Consider the following 17,062-nt stretch of genomic DNA (forward strand, 5'->3'; position numbering starts at 1 on the left):
GTTGAAAAATGGCTGCTGCGTATGTAGTGTAGTGTAGGTAATCTGTAGGTTCCAGTAATGTATGCGCGATGATCGGCGTCGCGCGTCCCGCACGAGTCGAGAAATGTTTCGGTGTTTACTGTGTGCGATCACGGCCGAATGGCGGTATCAAGTGCGGAGAAGGCGGACGGAGAGTCGCATTGGGATGGAGAACCTGGCAGAGGAGTGACTCGGGCCGCCAATGCGAGAGACAGCAGCGAGAGGTGTCGGCGCAGGACCATTGACGCAGAAGCGAGTGAGAGCACCGGCGGTCGTGATGAGTGAAGGAGTGAGGAAAGTGACGTTTCACTGAGAGCAACAGAAAGCGAGGCGGCGTGGCTGCCATTCATAAGGTCCCGGCTGCTATGCCTCTGCTTGTGCTGGGTGGCGGAAGGCGCTTGCCTTCTGCCTACAGTGCCATTTCTGCCATCCAAGGCACGGTGTTGGAGCAAGGGCATCAATCAGACTTCCCCTTCCATCCCAACCCCTCACAGCTCCTTGCTTTAGGTTGCCTTACCTAATGCTTTCCCTCTCCCCTGACAGCTTCACATGAGACAGGGACGGGGACACAATGCTACGTCAGTATCGGACGTAAAAAAGACTTCATCAACTTTTTCGTTAGAAAACAAAAAAAGAGGCTCTAGAAACCTGTCGCATGCATGCCACTCTACTAACAAGAAGACCAAGATCAGCCACAGCACACCCCCGGGGATGATTACACCGCGGCCGTCTATCGCGGGCCAAGCTTCTCCAGCACCCGCGGGCCCTGCTCATCCCACTCCTGCTTGGTAACCCACATGCCCTCCTTGTCCGCCATGATGTTGGCGAGCACCGCACCTCCAAGGAACACCATGTGTCTTCGGCGGGGTGGGTCCTCTATCCGGACCTTGAACTTGTTTAATCTCTCCGGGTTGCCGCCGAGCACCCGTGTAAGCCACAGCTGCTTGAGCTCCTTCTCCAGACGCGAGGGCAGACCGGGGTACATGCTGCTACCACCCGACAGGACGATAGCCTTGAAGAGTGACGACCTGACGTCGACGTCGGCCGCCTGGATCGTGTTGAACAGGAACTCAGCAATGCCCGGCTGTTCGCAGTCGACGAGGTGAGGCTGGAACAAGCACTCGGGCGCCTCGAAACGTTCGCTGCCCACGCGGATGACGCGGCCGTCGGGTAACGTGTAGCTCTCCACCAACACCGTCGTGTCCTCGCTGAGGCGCTTGTCCAGCTCCAGGTCGTACGAGACGTAGCAGAGCTTCTCCTTGATCTGGCGGACCGTCTCGAAGTCGGCCGTTCTGTTGAGCGCGTATCCGCGGCGCAGCAGGAGCGCAATGAGGTTGCGCGTGACGTCGCGGCCGGCAACGTCAAGTCTGCGGGTGAGGTGGTTGAGGACCACGGACTCGTACACGGGGACGATGTGGGTCACGCCGTCTCCCGAGTCGACGACGACACCGGAGCTGAGACCTGGAAGCAGCCAAGTTAGCCCCATTGTGTACGCCATTGCTCATCGACGGTAACGGTGGTTCCGAGAGGGTATCTTACCTTGGGCGTAGAGTGCCAACACGGCCTGGATCGCAACGTAGACACCGCCAAATCCGTACCGGTCGAACATGACCTCGCACATCTGCTCACGGTTCCGCAGCGGGTTCATCGGGGGCTCGGTCAGCAGGATCTTGCGTCCTTGCGTGTCGACCTTCATCTTCTCGTTGAAGGTGTAGTCCCAGAGGTGCTGCATGTCCTCCCACTTCTTGACGATACCGTTCTCCATGGGGTAGCTGATCTGGAGCATGGTGCGGGCGGCGGCGGCCTCGTCACCGCACATGATGTCCTTGATAACGAGGTCATTGGTGTCTCCTTGCTCTTCGGTTCTCAGGATCGGTCGGCCGACGATGGAAGGGTATTGGAATTCGGGGAAGTTCTGCGCTGCATAGCCGACCTTGAGGAAACCGGTTCCTCCGTCGAGGACTGTAGTGGATCTTGCGTCAGCCACCTCCCCATAATCATCAATCATCAATCATCAATCAGCCAAGCAGCGGTGATGACGGTAGCTGCCCGGGAGCCAGCCGCTGCAGGGCGGTATCAGGAGAATGGCGTCTTACCGATGGGGGCCTCGGCTGCCATTGTGAAAGCAGAAGCTGAAGCTGCAGGGCTGAGAGGTTGAGCTTCTGTCTTGGGAGGGAGGGAGAGGTGTGGTTGGGTTGGGGAGAGCACCCGGGAAGCTGTTACGTCTGTGTCGTCGATAGTGGGGTTGGTTGGGTTCGCTGCCTCCAGCTGTCCAGTGCCAGTGCTGCAACTGGATCGTCACACAGCGGTGGCTGAGCAGGCGCTGTCACGTGATACCCCGCAGCACGGGCAGCCTGCACCACCACACCTTCCTTCGACACCTGTGCTCGTCTGAGCGGTGCACCTGCTGAGTGTGAGATGTCGCTGTCAGCGTAACCGGGCCGGCAAACCGCACAATTGTCGGCACTGTCTCCACTGGCCGGCGGCGTGAACGCAGCTTTTAGCCCGTCGGAGTTGCTGCTTTTCTCTCCTGTGACTGTTTCCTAAGGTGTCGTGAACATATCGCAAACTTCTCATCAAGTTTCACACCAAACAGCAACCATGACGACCCGGCTTCTCCGTCGAAATATCAAGATCCTCGTGATCAACCCCAACTCCTCTCTCGACATGACGAGGGGCATGGAGAAGGCCATCCAGGGAATGCCCCTGCACGATGTAAGCTGGGGGTTTGAAGCTGTCAACATGCCATCCGTGATGGTTTGACAGTAAAAAGCATCACTGGCTGATCTCTAACGTCAGTCTCTCGAAATTCACACTTACACGGCGCCGTCCGACAGCCCCGCCAGCATCAACGACGACGCAGACATCCAGCGCAGCACCAAGGCCGTGCTCAGCAACCTCACCAGCGAGCAGATTGAGCAGTACGACGGCTTGCTCGTCGCCTGCTATAGCGTCCACACGCTCGTCGAGAAACTCTCTCAGAAGTACCACAACAAGCTGGCCGTCACCGGCATCTTCGAGGCAAGTGTCCTCACTGCAATCTCACTCCTTCCTCACACCTCACCTGGCGCCACCTCTTCAAAATGGGGCGTGGTGACCACTGGCGACTTTTGGGAGAAGCATCTCAGCCATGGAGTCAAGTGCTATCTTGGGCAAGCTGAAGAGGCAGAAAACGCCAAGTTTGGTGGGGTCATGACTACCGGGTTGACTGCCGGAGACTTCCATCACGTCGGCCCTGAAGAGGTCAAGGAGAAGCTCGTCAAGGCGACCAAGAAGCTGCTCAACAGCGGCGATGTTGGCTGCGTGGTCATGGGATGTGCTGGCATGGCGGGCCTTGAGGAGATCATTCGCAGTTCGGCGATAGAGGTCTACGGTAAGGAGAAGGGTAGCCAGATCTATGTTGTTGATGGCGTCAAAGCTGGCATTTTGCAATTGGAGCAGACCATCAGAAGCAGGAGGCTGTTTCAAAGCTGAGCAATATCAATATACCCTATGGAAGTCTGTAAACGCCTTTTATTCCCATCCAATTACCTTGATAATGATTGAATCGCCACAATTCTAGACGCAAGCTTAATCCAAGCGACGGGTCCGACCCCAGACTTCGTCGGCATCCTTCTTTCCAAGCGTCTCCGGCACCTTGACAGACACGAAGAGCGCAAACAATAGCGCAAATCCGGCAAACAGGAAGTACACCCAGCCTGCACCGCCAAGCAGTTGGTTCAGGAAGTTGTTGACAATAGGGAAGAATTGAGCAACCAGGAACGTTGCTACGTAATTCGCACCCAAAGACCACGACTGAATGGCGCCAACAGCCTCCTGTCCGACCAGCTCCGACGCGAGAATGAAGGGCACTGGACCAAGACCAACAGCGAAGAAGGCCACAAAAGACACGACGGAAACCGCCGACAAGATCTTGACGCCAAACTTGATCGAGAGAGCAAGGATCAGGGAGCTGGTGCCCTGGCCGATGATGGAAATCAGGATGCACCTCTTTCGGCCAAGCTTGTCGGGCAGCGGCGAGCACGCAGCCGTGGTGATCAGGTTGACAACGGAGATCAGAATGGTAAGCAGGGCAGAGCTGACGGGGAGAAGGTCCGTCAGGAGGGACACGGAGTACATGATGATCGAGTTGATACCGCACAGCTGCTGCGCAAACATGATGCCGACAACAGCAGCGATGGCGGGCCTGTAGAGCGGCTCCTTGACAACCTCAAAGAAGCCGAGGTGGACGGGCGAAGTCTTCTTGGGAAGCCCTGGAGAAGTCGGGGGCGTAGCGTCGCTCTGGGCCAAGAGACCCTCCGCCTCAGCAACGGCATTATCGGCGTCCCAAGCCTCGACCTCCTCCTTGATGTCAAAGTCCTTGCCGCGGATCCGCTGCAGGGTGCGGCGGGCCTTTGGAGCATCTCCGTTGGCAGCAAGCCAAGCCGGGCTCTCGGGAACAAGGAGCAGACCCGAGGCCTGGGCCAGAGAAACAATCACACCAGCGGCCAGGATCCAGCGCCACTGCTTTCCGTAGCTCAAGAAGTATCCCAGAGTCTGGACTCCCAAAATGCCGACGTTGATGGAGACCTGTGTCATGGCGCCGAACAGGCCGCGCTCCTTGGGCGGTGCAATCTCACTGATGTACAGCGGCACAATGACAGTCGAAGCTCCAGCCGCGGCACCAGTGAAGAAACGGCCGATCGACAGGACTGGCGCGTTGCCGGCAAGCGTCTCGATAACAGCACCAATGATGTAAAAAACCGCGGTCAGGCGCATCGCAGGCAAGCGGCCGCGCTTAGAGGAGAAGGGGCCGGCGCAGAGGGCACCGATCAGGCCGCCGACGGTGAAGATCGAGGAAACGGTCGCGAAGACGGCATCGGTCATGGGAATACAGTCGGGGAGCCAGCTCTCGGTGTCGGGCGACTTGGAGTGCACCCATTTCAGCATGGTGGTCTTGGCCTGGATCGACTTCTTCCGGCAAGTGAGGACATCTTGGGGCGCGTTGAGCTCGGCCTAGACAGGAATCACCGTCGTTAGTTGTCGTGTTGAGTGAGGGACGGAAGTCGGAGAATGCGGGCAAAGGTATGATGCAATACGTACTAGATGGAAGCCGAACTGCAGGGGGCCCAGCGTCGAGACACAGATCAGTAGCAGCAGGTAAGGGCTGACATCGTGCATGCACTGGCGAAGACCAGAGGGAGCCATGTTGGACGTGTCTCTCGCGATGTTTTCCAATTGTGTCGTCCAAAGTGTGGTGTGAGGGAGAGAAAGAAGCTTTGTACGAAGTGAAGGGTCCGGACCTGAGGGGAAGGGAAGTCGGGACGAGGAAGCGAGCCTTGAATGGAACCTGGAACCGGTTTCTGGGGAAAGACGCCGGCGGACGGCATCCCATGACAGCGCCCACATGCCACAGCTGCCACACACCACTGCACCTCAGCACCTCAGCACCTCAGCACCTCAATTAGTTCAGGTCCCTGAGCGCCCCCATGTTCCAGGTTCCGCAAGCGGGGGCCCGCCGGTGATCAGCGCTTGCGGCACCTACGGCATTAAGCTTAGGTGTCTACGCGGCCCGTATTAGCGCACAACGGACTGCTGAGCTGGATAGGTACCATGTCGCTGGGAGAACCTTTCTCACAGCTCCTATTCTCGGAGAGCGAGGGCTCGCAAATTATGTTCATGCAAGCCAGCTCATGGAATGATTATGCAGATCTTTGACAGGTTTTCGTTGTCTAGAGGCACTCTGTCGGAATAACCGGGCATCGATCGTAGCATCTTGCAGGGACTCAAGCTGCGGATGTTCGGTCTTCTGTCGATGAGAAAACATGGCGTTCCATGTTTGATGAGCCTGCCACTCACGTCTACACGTCGGGCGTACGGGATAATCAAGCCAAGAATGGGCTGACGATTTATTTGACTCTTTTCAATAGTCACTCGGTCTTTCCCAAAGCCCGTCCAACAGCCACCTCCAAAGTCTCAACATCGTTCGGCCCAACGCCAATGCTCTCGTTGTCCGTCTTCTCGTACAGCGTACCGCCCTCGGCCCAGATGCGGCGCAGGGTGAAGATGGTCGCGTACGGCTTGCCATCGGCCCACGCCTTCTCCTCGGCCTCTTCGAGCTTCTTCAGCGGCACGTAGGAGGTCTCCCACTTTGCGCCCGTCTGCTTCTCGAACTCGGCCAGAATCTGCTTCGGTGTCGCGACGAACGACTGCACCTTCAGGGCCTTGTTGAACGACGCGTCAGGGTGTCTGAGCGAGGCGACTAGAGTTTTGCCAACGCTGTGGAGGGGTTAGCAACATTCAAAGTGAGCGCCGGCGTAAGAAAAGACTCACTCCTTCATGGTGATCAAGCCGACCTTGCCCTCGCCGTCTTCCACCAAGACGGCCTTCTTGGTCTTGACATCATATCCACCGGCCTCCGGTGCCACCGGGGCGAGAGATAGATACATGTCGACGTACGGTCCCGTCACCAGGTACGTGTACTTGAGCCGCTTGACGTTCTCGCGGATGTACTTGCGCACCTTGAGCTTGGCCTGGTGAGGCTTCTCGTTGAGGCTCTTGGGGCCGTACTCAATGTCCGTGCCGTACTCTGAGGGATAGAACCACTTCACGGAGTCGGTCTCCTCGGCCAGCTTGATGAGGTCGATTTGCTTCTCAATCACGTTCCTCCCCAGGGCCGAGACGACGGTGTCGTGCTCCTTGTAGGCAGCCTTGACCTCGTCATTGTTGTCGACATTGCCGCTGATGACCTTGGCGCCCTTCTTCTTCCACCCGTCCAGCAGCGCCGCCTTGTTCTCTACGGTAGAGGGTGACGTGAAGATAGTGATCTGACCGAATGCCGGGCTGGCGTCCAGCAGGGCTTCGGTGATGAACAGGCCAATGTTGCCTGTGGCGCCGAAGACCAGAATCTTGGAAGGTGTGAAGGACATGTTGACTTGTGGTGTTGCGGTGATGAATTACAGATTATCGAGAGCTGCCAAAGCGGGGTAAAGCCAGCAGCTTGCTTCTCAGTATGAGCCTGTAAATAAAGTATTCACTGCAATTTGGCTGGATGGTTGCTTCTTCTTATAGCTTCACTTGATCGGAGCGATAACGGCACGTCAAAGTCACCCCGCTGAAACTTGCATTTGTAAGTCGAGCTTCGACCCCTCGGGAACTGACGCCATCCCAAGACGTGCTGGGCAAGTGGAGGAGCTACAAGAGGGGAACTTGGATGCGAGAGCTCAGCTGCCATTGATCCCCGCTGCGCATCTGGTGTTGCGCGCCCTTCGGCGCCCTTCAAAAAAAACCATATCCCCAACCCGCCGTCGCTGGTAACCCAAAATAACTCCACTGAATTCCAGATAACTCCAGAATTCAAGGTCCGTTCAATTGATTTATCCCAGTACTTTCTCGACTTGCTTCCAACGGAAACACGCCCTTTCATGAACACACATCCAGATAAAGCAGGCGGTCAAGGCAGCCTCCCCCGACTCGCACCACGTCGGGTACGTACCTCTGCACCAACCAATGGACCCCTGCCCGGACGGTGTTGTCTGAGAGGCTGACGGGCCCAGCGCGGGAGACGGGCGACCCCACCACCGATCGGTGAACTCTTGCCTCGAAATTTTTTTTGGCCGACCGTATGCTGGAACTTTTTTTGCCCAAAAAAAAAAAAAAAAAAGATCAAGGGAATCAGCGTCCTCCGCGACCCGCCCAATTCAACACACAGCTCCCCAGCCGCAGCCATGGCGGCAATTGACTCCCCAGTCACGAACGGGCACAAGTCCGACAAGAAGAGCAAAAAGGACAAGAAGGAGAAGAAGCGCTCGCGCGAGGAGGATGCTGTCGAGGGCGAGGAGCGCAAGCACAAGCGCTCCAAGAGCGTGGTGCCAAAGGACGACGACAACAACAGCGACGATGATACCCCGGCCGCCTCGCAGGACCTCTCCGTAGCCGCCTCCACGACCAACGGCGAGCCGTCATCCGAGAAGAAGCGCAAACACAAGAAGGACAAGCACAGGAAGTCGACAGACGAGGCCGAAGCCGACGAGGACGCATCCGACGCCGAGCGCAAGGAGAAGAAGGACAAGAAGAAGAAGCGCAAGTCACAAGGCCTCGAGGAGGTCTCAGCCGACACCCCCGCGAGCGAGAAGGAGAAGAAGAGCAAAAAGTCCAAGGCGGCCGCCGTCGCCGAGCCAGAAGAAGCCGACGCCGACGACGAGAACGCGATGGACGTCGACGCCCCCGCGGAAACGAAACCGACATCCCGAGCCCACCAGCCCCCCGACGCACCCTCCAAGCCGCAGTTCCCCTTCTACACCCAGACCGTCTCGCTATACCTCCCCATCTACCCCATAGGCTGGGACACGCCCTGCACCGCCGCCGCGACGCAGCACCTCGAGCCCCTCGTGAACCGCTACGTCCCCGACTTCAAGGGCGTCCTCCTCGCCTTCCGCAACATCGCCGTCTCGGAGCAGCCCGGCCGCCGCGGCGCCGCCACCTCGGACAGCCAGCGCTGCGACCTCGTCTCCGTCGACGAGTACGCCGTCGGCTTCGGCTACGTCACCGTCGACGTCGACCTCTTCGTCCCCCGCCGCGGCGCCTGGATGGAGGGCGTCATCAACCTCGAGAATGAGGGCCACATCGGCGTCGTGTGCTGGAGCAAGTTCAACGCCAGCATCGAGTCCGCGCGCCTGCCGGCCGAGTGGCGCTGGGTGCACGCCGACTCCGCCGAGGCCGCGCAGTACGTCGCCGACCCCTTCGCCGCGGAGGAGGACGCCGCCGAGGCGCAGGCGGCCGAGGACGAGCACGGCGCCGTGCGCCAGATCCACACCACGGGCTTCTGGGTCGACGGCGCCGGCGAGAAGGTCAAGGGCCGCGTCAGGTTCCGCATCAAGGCCTTCGACGTCGGCGTCAGCGGCGACCACGGCTACCTCAGCCTCGAGGGCACGATGCTCGACGCCGCGGGCGAGATGGCGGCCGTGAAGCGCGACGCGGAGCAGGAGCGCCGGCGCAGGGTGGGCAAGAGCGGCGGCATCCTGAGCAAGGAGCGCCGGCGCATGCCCGAGTTCAGCGTCACCAAGTTTGGCGTGGTCGAGGACGAGGAGGAGAAGGCGCTGAAGCAGGACGTGTGGAATACGACGACCCCCGTGACGGATGACGAGGGCGCGGGCAAGGACAAGGAGGCGTTCGCTGGCATTGCGGAGGAATAGTTTTGCGATGCTTTCCACGATTCCCCTGCGGGATGGCTTGTTCGGGCGTTTTGAGGTTAGGGAAAAACTGATAATGATAAACACTGTACATCATTCATAAAGACTGCTTGGACTTCTTCCCTGTTATTTTGGACACAACCTGGTAGCTGGGTACCCTAGAAAAGTAAACCTGTCTTGGCTTTGCCGTTGATGAATCCCTCTGGCCGACCGTACTCCTCGATCCCGTTGAAATAGGTCGCCGCCGTTGCTACCTCCATCCACGAGCCTCCCCATGTCCATATTGCCAAGCCGCCATTGAGTTTCGTGTTCTTATTTCATCACAAGATGCCGACCCAGCAAGCAACGAAGAACAGGAAGACTCCGAACCGAACGCCCGCGACGATCTCCTCCTCGGGGAAGTAGATATCCAACAGCCAGGCCGGCGAACCTACCCAGATTAAAGTCAGCACAGCTCCGGACGCGGAAACCCGCCAAGAATTCCGAGAGAGGAAACAAACCGCAGACCGGACCTTGGCCGTCACGGTAGCCCAGGATCAGCAGGATCAGCCAGACCAGAATCTTGCCAAAGGCCATCGTGAACCACATGGTGAGGTACAGAGCGAAGAGCCAGAAGTAGGTCTCGGCGAGGGCCGTGACCCATCTCTTGAGGGTTGGTAGAATGGTTGAAGTCATCCTGATGTTGTGGGACAGTTGATTGCTGGTGTGAGTTGTTTTAGTGAAAATGTTGTGTTTGGAGAGGGATGGTGAGAAGGAGCAAAGAAGGACTTGGGTTTTAGCAAATCTAGAAAGAACAACAAGGATGGGATAGGTCAACGGTCAGTAGTGCGTTCACGGCCATTCACTCAGGTCTCGACAGAGTCCTCGTCGACTTCAGAAGCTGGTACGCGGACTTGATTCAGCTATGGAGAAGACATCTTGCGGACCACGAGCTTGATTTGCAGACGATTCCACCCACTCAAGCTGTACCATCACACCCCTGGATCTCCAATCGCCAACCAAACGCCTTAGAAAAAGAGACCCCTCATGAAGAATCGCCATATCGTGCCGAGGAGGGGACTGGTAGAGATGAGTCCACCGATCCAGTCGCAGAACCAAACCCCGAGCATGTCTGGGCTTCTATGTCAGTCTTCATAGCCAGCACCAAGGCAATTGTTTGTGAAGCCTCATATTCTTACCTGCAAAGGGACCCAGGCGTTCAATAATCATGCCCAGGCGCTGAAGCCCCGTGAGGATACTTCTGGCGGGAACGGAGCCGCCGGACAGAGACTGCCACCAAGCGGCCATGAAGCCTGAAGCAACCATCAGCTCATACTTTTTCAATCTTGCAAGAATTCAAGAGGAAAGCTTACCAGCGATGAAATGAAGAGGAATCTCAACGAGAATCGATCCAAAGAGGAAGTTGGATATCCATCCCTGGACCCAGTTGGCAGCCAGGTCATGAATCCGCCGGATCATAGTGTGTAGAGAAAGAGGTGTTGGCTTCGTTGTGAAAGGAGGTTTTGCTTTTGTTTGCGGTTGTGAGGAGAGAGATTGTAAGGAGGAAAAGGCTGACTGGGTTGGTCGTGGGTGGGGAGGCAGCTTTTTGTCGGGGTGAAACTGCCGTCGAGCTCTTGTGTCCCGAAACCAAGGACCACCTTTCTCCTACTCGAGCACCACATCCAACGGCGCGTCAAAGTGTTTGTTGCACATCTGTCGTTGTCGTTGGCTGTCGCGATAAAGCATATAGAGATCAATGCAAATAACACAGTAGAAGGAAGGCGGAAGAGCCAATGGTAAGTACTTGGGTGGGAAGTCGGGGCATCGTTCTAATATCTCAGCATGTACTCGAATTACCCATCGTAATACTCAAAACTTACCCACCGTCAAGCACAAAAGGCGTAAGCCATACGAGATTCTTTGACACACAGCCAGATCAGCCTGTTCGGACGCTAGGATGGCGGCTACCAATCCGACCGCCAAGCGGCGCGCTACGTCTTGTAGGGGCATCATATTCAGGCTCTGTTCTTGTTTGCGTGATAAGAGAAGGTTGGCTTTCCATGCGGAGTGATGATTCTGAATGGTTGGTTGCCCATTTGCGCAGCTGATTGAGCTTGGGGGAAACCTCATACTTATAAAAACGTTGCAGGCATGTTCAAAAGGACATTCTGAGTTTCTAGGATCATCTTGATGTAATTCAGGGTACTTGCAGTTTTGTCTCCGCTAACTCACTCCTCACACATCTCTATTGGTCGTTGAGAGAAAGAGGAGGACATTTCGCGACGGTGCCTCTACCGACAAGCGAGACAACACAAACGATCCCCTCATGGCTGTCAGAGACATACATTTCGTCCGTCACAACCTCAGACCCGCCCTGACAAAGCATATGGCCACAGTCTCCCCCACTTGACTATCACACAACCTCTAGAGTTTCGGGAACAGGCAGTCAAACGACGCACCATCCAGCCCGTCAACTTGACGTCTAGGACTCATCCCAGAATCAGGTCATGGCCCAAGCCTGCAAGAAGGCGAAGAGACCCCCGGCAGGAACAGCTGCGCCATAGACAACGGCTTGGATCATGGCTGCAGCAGAGCCTGTGAGAGAACTATTAGACATTCCGTCCTGAGGATAAACATAACTGGGCGGGCATTACTTACCAGCGATGGGCCCAAGTGGACCAAATCCCATTGCGGCAAGAACCGGGCCAACGATGAAACTCAACAACATAGTGCCTGGATGTCAAAAGGTGAGCGGGAGGCTCAACTTCGAGTGTGAAAAATGTTGCAGACTGATCTGAGTATCGTTCAAAAATATTAGGGTGAATTCGACAGGAGATGTGGTGGAGGGGAAGAAAGGAGGATATATGTATTCATGTGCGTGTCAGCCAGTATTGAAGGGCCCGCGGGCGGAGGACCATCCCTTGATGCAACACTCCCGAATTTGAGCATGGTCAAAGTGTAAAAAGTCTTTTATGATATGAAATGATATCTGGTTCGGTGGTAGACGCAGGCCGCATTCTGGGCCAACAGGGAATGCAGGTGTGAGGTGATGGACAGGGAGAGGCCCAATGCGGCCGCGTCAATGCAGGAGGCCGACAAGATCAAGCTTTCGTCCCCAACCAGCCGCACGAGTGGAAGTCGGTCGAAACATATGGATATGTCTGTTTGCTCAAAGTACGCTCCTGGTCGCTTGAACCTGTCATGAAATTTTGAGATCACCAGTTCCCTGCTGTGAGCTCCTCAGACCTGCCCGGTTGTTCACATTTTGTGCCGTGGAAGTCGTGCTAGACGCTCTTGATTCCTTTTCACCATCGCATAAAACAAACGGTTCTCCATTTTCTGGTCTAGGCGACTAAGAATCTTGCCATTGAATGTGTTTGGGTACTTCTATGCATCTGCTCTGACATGCGACTGCCTCATTGCCGCAGAATAACCATGACAATCCGACGGGCATGTGGCGAGAGAGCCTGGAAAGACTCAGATAAAGACAGCAAGCGCAGTAGTCTGTTCGCACAAATTAGAATGTTTGAAGTAACTCCTCTTGATTCAAGATCTGACACTTACTACAAAGCCAACAAGCGCAAACACCAGAGGGACCAAGGCAATTATGATCCTCATAATACCTAGCTAGGATTGTAATCATGATGGCAGAAAGATCGATGTATGTTTAGTTTATGAAACCGATTGGGATTCGTTCATGGGGCTTCAGTTTAAGTTGTTTGACATATGGGAATGGCAGGTTATATAGCTCATGGGGCTACTGTATAAGAAGCTTATCATAACCTGACCGTCTAGTAGCTCAACAACGAAGACTTTCACATGCAATGTGTAATGCCACACTTCACGGGGTTAAGACTGGCCGGCAACGCGTTGGACGCATTTGCATACAGTCGGAGGCCTACCAGCCAACTTTCAGCAGCTCGGACTGCGAGATAAGTCTAAAGACGTCGACGAATGCTACACACCAAGCTCTAGTCTGATCTTCTGTGTGACTCTAGCCATCGCTCAGCAGAGTCTGAAACCTTTCCACAGATCCTCCCTCCCGATCATCACAGTCTGGCTCTCACCCGCACCATCCTCCATGCTGAAGCAAGGAGTCAACTCCAAGTCATGCCGAGGCGCTGGAGGAAAGAGAATAAGGATCCCTCGGGGACGTAGCCTGCATATCGAGCTTGCCACCAGGAGGCAAAGGTGTCTATCAGAAGTTAACTTCATTGCCCACAGGATTGGATAGATAAACTTACCGGCTACTGGACCAAGTTCACCAAACCCCAACGCCTTAATGACTCAAGGGGTGATGATGACCAATATGCCAATGGCAATGATGGTGACGAGGACAGGATGCTCCTCCACAAAGCCAAAGACCTGCTGGGCCAAGTCGGTCGACTTGTCCATCGCTTCCTTGACAACCTGGCCGAAAGTATCACGGTGGCGGACAAGACCTTCGACGCCGCCGAGGATGAACTTGGCAAGATTCTCGGTCCAAGAGTTCGTCGTCACGATGTTTCGGAGCCGTCGCTCGAGGTCCTTGCCTCCCTTCTCGGCGGTGCGGAGGATGTCGACGAACTCGGATGCGGCTTCCTCGCTTGATCTTATCGGTTCCTTCGAGATCACTGCACACGCCTTCTGATCGATCGTAGGCTGCGCATCTTTAGCGATCAGAGCTCGGCCAAGGAGACACTCAAGAAAGTTATTGCAGTCCATCTTAAGATTGTATGTTGCGAGTATCTACTAAAGAGTTGTAGGATTTGTGTGTTGCGATGCTCAATGGATCTGGAGTGTAATCGAAAAGGCACGCCAGTTAAGCACAGCGGAAAATGAGGACAAGCCGAGCTTTGAACGACTTTCTGGAAGGGTGGACAGCCATGTCGATCTCGTCGGCCTCCAACATGAAATCTGCCTTGTTGGACCAGTAGCCGTTGCTGCTCTGCCTACCTGTCTCATCATCTGCAGTCCTTGTTGGCCCAAAGTATGACCGCCAATCATCATAACCAATCCAAAGCGTCAATTTGCCGGTTGGACGATGAGTGTCCCAACCAACACAATACCACCTCGGTCCTTTCTTGCACGTTGGACAACACATGCCCTGAGAGGCCTCAGATAACCGCGTGCAAAGCTGTTGCTGCTGCTGCCTTGGTGCACAGCCCCTATTGGCCAGGCCGGCCGGCCGCACCAACCAACAGTCATCAAAGGTGCCAAAACTCGGCCCAGGCCGTCATTGAGGCCATCACAACAGAATAAGAGCCAATTCGGGCAAAAAGCAAAAATAAATGGGCCCTAACCAGGGATCGAACCTGGGACCTCTCCCAGTTTGAATCGTCAAATGACAACCCTAAGGGAGAATCATACCGCTAGACCATCAGGGCTGATATCAAGCATGCTACTTGATGATGGCCGTGACAAATTTGTGACTCATGAATGACTCCTCGTGTTGTGGGCGCTAGCCGACGATACGCGACCCACACGGGACGGTGCCCACTCCATCAAGCCCCCACTCACCAAATTCTTCAGCGCCGCACAACCTTACTGTCATTGATTTCCAGCTGTTTTGACGTGTCACGCAATGTTTTGCAGCATGGTAGTGCGATGTAACAATGTTTGCTTGTTACAGACGTTCATCACCAGAGACGGTACAACTGAACCATCTGCATTTTGGTACACCCCAGAAGCCAAATACTGCAATACGAGCTCCGGTTAGAACGGCCGCTGTGGAGACGACTCCCAACCGCGATGGCGGTGGCATTCTTCAGGCCTAGATTTCTCAGCTGCCATCATGATAGCACCACAGGATCTGAATCCTTCAAGAATATGTGGCCAAAAAAACTACACGACTTCAATCAATCCTCATGGTCGGGGACGGGATTGAGTTTTCTGTTCCCAATTCTGTGACACTCGCCGCGGCGGAAGCTGTTGATACTTACACAACCACAGCAAGCTTTGTGTCATCCCAAGATGGAATCGGAAGCTGTTGTACACGGTTTCGTACTTTTTTGAAGATGATTATCAAACGTATTTGAAGTCTTGCTCAAGCTTGCCAAACTGCTCCGCCAAGGAAACGGACATCACATCCGTCAGCTCCGCTACGGCTCGATCAATGCGGGTAGGAAGCATCCGCTGATCCACCTGCTACTAAGCATGGTGGAGAACAGCCTACCTGCTCCCCTAAACAAAACAATAAATATTTGAAGGGGCAGGATATTTAGCGCACCCCTCTAGCTAATTAGCGCACCTCTCTATAGCTTAATCCTCCCCTGCTGCTAGTACTAGCTTTCTACCCTCTATACTACTAATTTTTTTGTACTTTTATCTATAGCCTATCTCTATAAACTAAACCCTACTACTATGAGGTTATTATTACCTATTATAAGGTTCTAAGAAGAAATTACGTTTAAGCCTAACCTTAGTAATAATATATTAACTATCAGTAAGTTAGAGATTAATAATATACCTACTAATATACTTATTATTATGCCTACCTTCTCTATATTAAATATTAACTTTAATATTAAATATCTTAGGAGTAGCTAGCTAATCTATGTATATAATTATAGTAATAAGGAGTATATTAAGTTTAAGCTTATTACTTACTACTTATTAGTATTTAGTAAAAAGTTTAACTCTATAGAAACTATTAATATTATACTAATTAATACTTATTATAAAGCTAAGTTTCAGCTTTAGATTATATATAAAAAAGAGGAGAAGGTTACTTAGTAGTATACTTATACTTCTTATTATAATACTACTAAAGTATACTACTTTACTACTACTATTTATACTTCTAAGCGCTATAAAAGCTCCTCTTTTTTAACTAAATACTTATAATAAGTTAATATTACCTACTCTAAAGTTAAATTAGTATAGTTAGCGCGTTATACTTATACTTAATATTAATTATAACTACTATAACTATAAGATTTTTAGTATAATAGCTTACTTAAACTTCTATAAAGCTCCTCTTAAGACTAAAAAAGATATTATTATTAAAGATTAAAATAAAGGCTCTTAACTTATCTAAATCCTTACTTATCTATATACTAAAAGTAAGAAATGTATAAAAGTTACTACTTAAATATTATTAACTTATTAGCTATTTACTACTACTATAAGCTAGTAGATAGAACCCCTATTAAGTAGCTTTTTAATTAACTATAAAATACCTCTAAGTATTAGTTTTAGTACCTCTAAGATAATAATAAGTATATTAAAGCTTTTTTTATTATACCTTATACTATGATTACCTTTCTCTAATAATATCTTAATATTTTATTAATAGATTTAACTTATAAAACTAACTACTTTAATATATTACTATTTAATATATATAATATAATAAATAATAATTTTAGCTTTTAAGTTACCTCTTACTTCCTCTCTAATAAGAAAGAAGCTAACTATACTTGACTAAGTAATAAGTATACTTATTAACCTCCTCAAAAAGTTTAATATACTTTAGCTTAAGGTTATATGTACTAATTAAGAGTTAGCTTTATTATAAGCGCTTAATATAAGCCCTACTTTTTATAATATATCTTACTTACTCTACTATTAATATATTGACCTTAACGTTCTTATTAAAACGTATTATTACTTCCCTCTTATAACTAAAAACACTAATAACATTACTACTTAATATAACTACTTAGTTTTAATAGTTTATTAATAATTAGAATAAATTTCTCTATAATAGTACTTATAATATATATAAATAATAAAAAGATATATTTTTAAGGCTAGCTACTTTATAGCTGTAGTTAACTATAATAGCATAGGTATAAGCGTATTTAGAGGCGTAGTATATACGCCTATATGGTATAGGGTTATAGATAGGCTTATGTTATAATAAAAGGTAATAATCTTAAGCATTTATAGGTATTTAATTATATAGATAATAA

The 17,062-nt window shown here is 52.2% G+C and overlaps 8 protein-coding genes and 1 non-coding gene across 9 annotated transcripts; 2 read left to right on the plus strand and 7 right to left on the minus strand.

Annotated features, from left to right (window-relative positions):
- Nucleotides 1–748: 748 nt before the first annotated feature.
- Nucleotides 749–2,136, minus strand: ARP2 (actin; the record flags this gene model as incomplete). Its single annotated transcript, XM_053184329.1, has 3 exons — nucleotides 749–1,479; nucleotides 1,558–1,980; nucleotides 2,115–2,136. 3 exons carry the CDS (start codon nucleotides 2,134–2,136, stop codon nucleotides 749–751), a joined length of 1,176 nt encoding a protein of 391 aa, XP_053031744.1.
- Nucleotides 2,137–2,619: 483 nt separating this feature from the next.
- On the plus strand, nucleotides 2,620–3,492 carry COL26b_011667 (uncharacterized protein; the record flags this gene model as incomplete). Its single annotated transcript, XM_053184330.1, has 2 exons — nucleotides 2,620–2,733; nucleotides 2,818–3,492. 2 exons carry the CDS (start codon nucleotides 2,620–2,622, stop codon nucleotides 3,490–3,492), a joined length of 789 nt encoding a protein of 262 aa, XP_053031745.1.
- Nucleotides 3,493–3,588: 96 nt separating this feature from the next.
- COL26b_011668 (uncharacterized protein) lies at nucleotides 3,589–5,205 on the minus strand (the record flags this gene model as incomplete). Its single annotated transcript, XM_053184331.1, has 2 exons — nucleotides 3,589–5,013; nucleotides 5,101–5,205. The coding sequence occupies 2 exons, from the start codon at nucleotides 5,203–5,205 to the stop codon at nucleotides 3,589–3,591; spliced, it is 1,530 nt and encodes a 509-aa protein (XP_053031746.1).
- A 722-nt stretch (nucleotides 5,206–5,927) lies between these two features.
- On the minus strand, nucleotides 5,928–6,926 carry COL26b_011669 (uncharacterized protein; the record flags this gene model as incomplete). Its single annotated transcript, XM_053184332.1, has 2 exons — nucleotides 5,928–6,276; nucleotides 6,331–6,926. 2 exons carry the CDS (start codon nucleotides 6,924–6,926, stop codon nucleotides 5,928–5,930), a joined length of 945 nt encoding a protein of 314 aa, XP_053031747.1.
- Nucleotides 6,927–7,724: 798 nt separating this feature from the next.
- COL26b_011670 (uncharacterized protein) lies at nucleotides 7,725–9,191 on the plus strand (the record flags this gene model as incomplete). Its single annotated transcript, XM_053184333.1, has 1 exon — nucleotides 7,725–9,191. The coding sequence occupies one exon, from the start codon at nucleotides 7,725–7,727 to the stop codon at nucleotides 9,189–9,191; it is 1,467 nt and encodes a 488-aa protein (XP_053031748.1).
- A 317-nt stretch (nucleotides 9,192–9,508) lies between these two features.
- On the minus strand, nucleotides 9,509–9,863 carry COL26b_011671 (uncharacterized protein; the record flags this gene model as incomplete). The annotated part of the gene is made up of 2 exons (XM_053184334.1): nucleotides 9,509–9,618; nucleotides 9,689–9,863. The coding sequence occupies 2 exons, from the start codon at nucleotides 9,861–9,863 to the stop codon at nucleotides 9,509–9,511; spliced, it is 285 nt and encodes a 94-aa protein (XP_053031749.1).
- A 332-nt stretch (nucleotides 9,864–10,195) lies between these two features.
- COL26b_011672 (uncharacterized protein) lies at nucleotides 10,196–10,646 on the minus strand (the record flags this gene model as incomplete). The annotated part of the gene is made up of 3 exons (XM_053184335.1): nucleotides 10,196–10,299; nucleotides 10,367–10,480; nucleotides 10,541–10,646. The coding sequence occupies 3 exons, from the start codon at nucleotides 10,644–10,646 to the stop codon at nucleotides 10,196–10,198; spliced, it is 324 nt and encodes a 107-aa protein (XP_053031750.1).
- A 2,808-nt stretch (nucleotides 10,647–13,454) lies between these two features.
- On the minus strand, nucleotides 13,455–13,871 carry COL26b_011673 (uncharacterized protein; the record flags this gene model as incomplete). The annotated part of the gene is made up of 1 exon (XM_053184336.1): nucleotides 13,455–13,871. The coding sequence occupies one exon, from the start codon at nucleotides 13,869–13,871 to the stop codon at nucleotides 13,455–13,457; it is 417 nt and encodes a 138-aa protein (XP_053031751.1).
- A 569-nt stretch (nucleotides 13,872–14,440) lies between these two features.
- COL26b_011674 lies at nucleotides 14,441–14,533 on the minus strand. Its single transcript has one exon. It is a non-coding gene; the product is annotated as a tRNA-Pro (tRNA).
- Nucleotides 14,534–17,062: the final 2,529 nt, after the last annotated feature.

Source organism: Colletotrichum chrysophilum, assembly GCF_026319265.1.
Source record: "Colletotrichum chrysophilum strain AFK26 chromosome Unknown scaffold_147, whole genome shotgun sequence".
In the NCBI taxonomy this organism is placed as follows: Eukaryota; Fungi; Ascomycota; class Sordariomycetes; order Glomerellales; family Glomerellaceae; genus Colletotrichum; species Colletotrichum chrysophilum.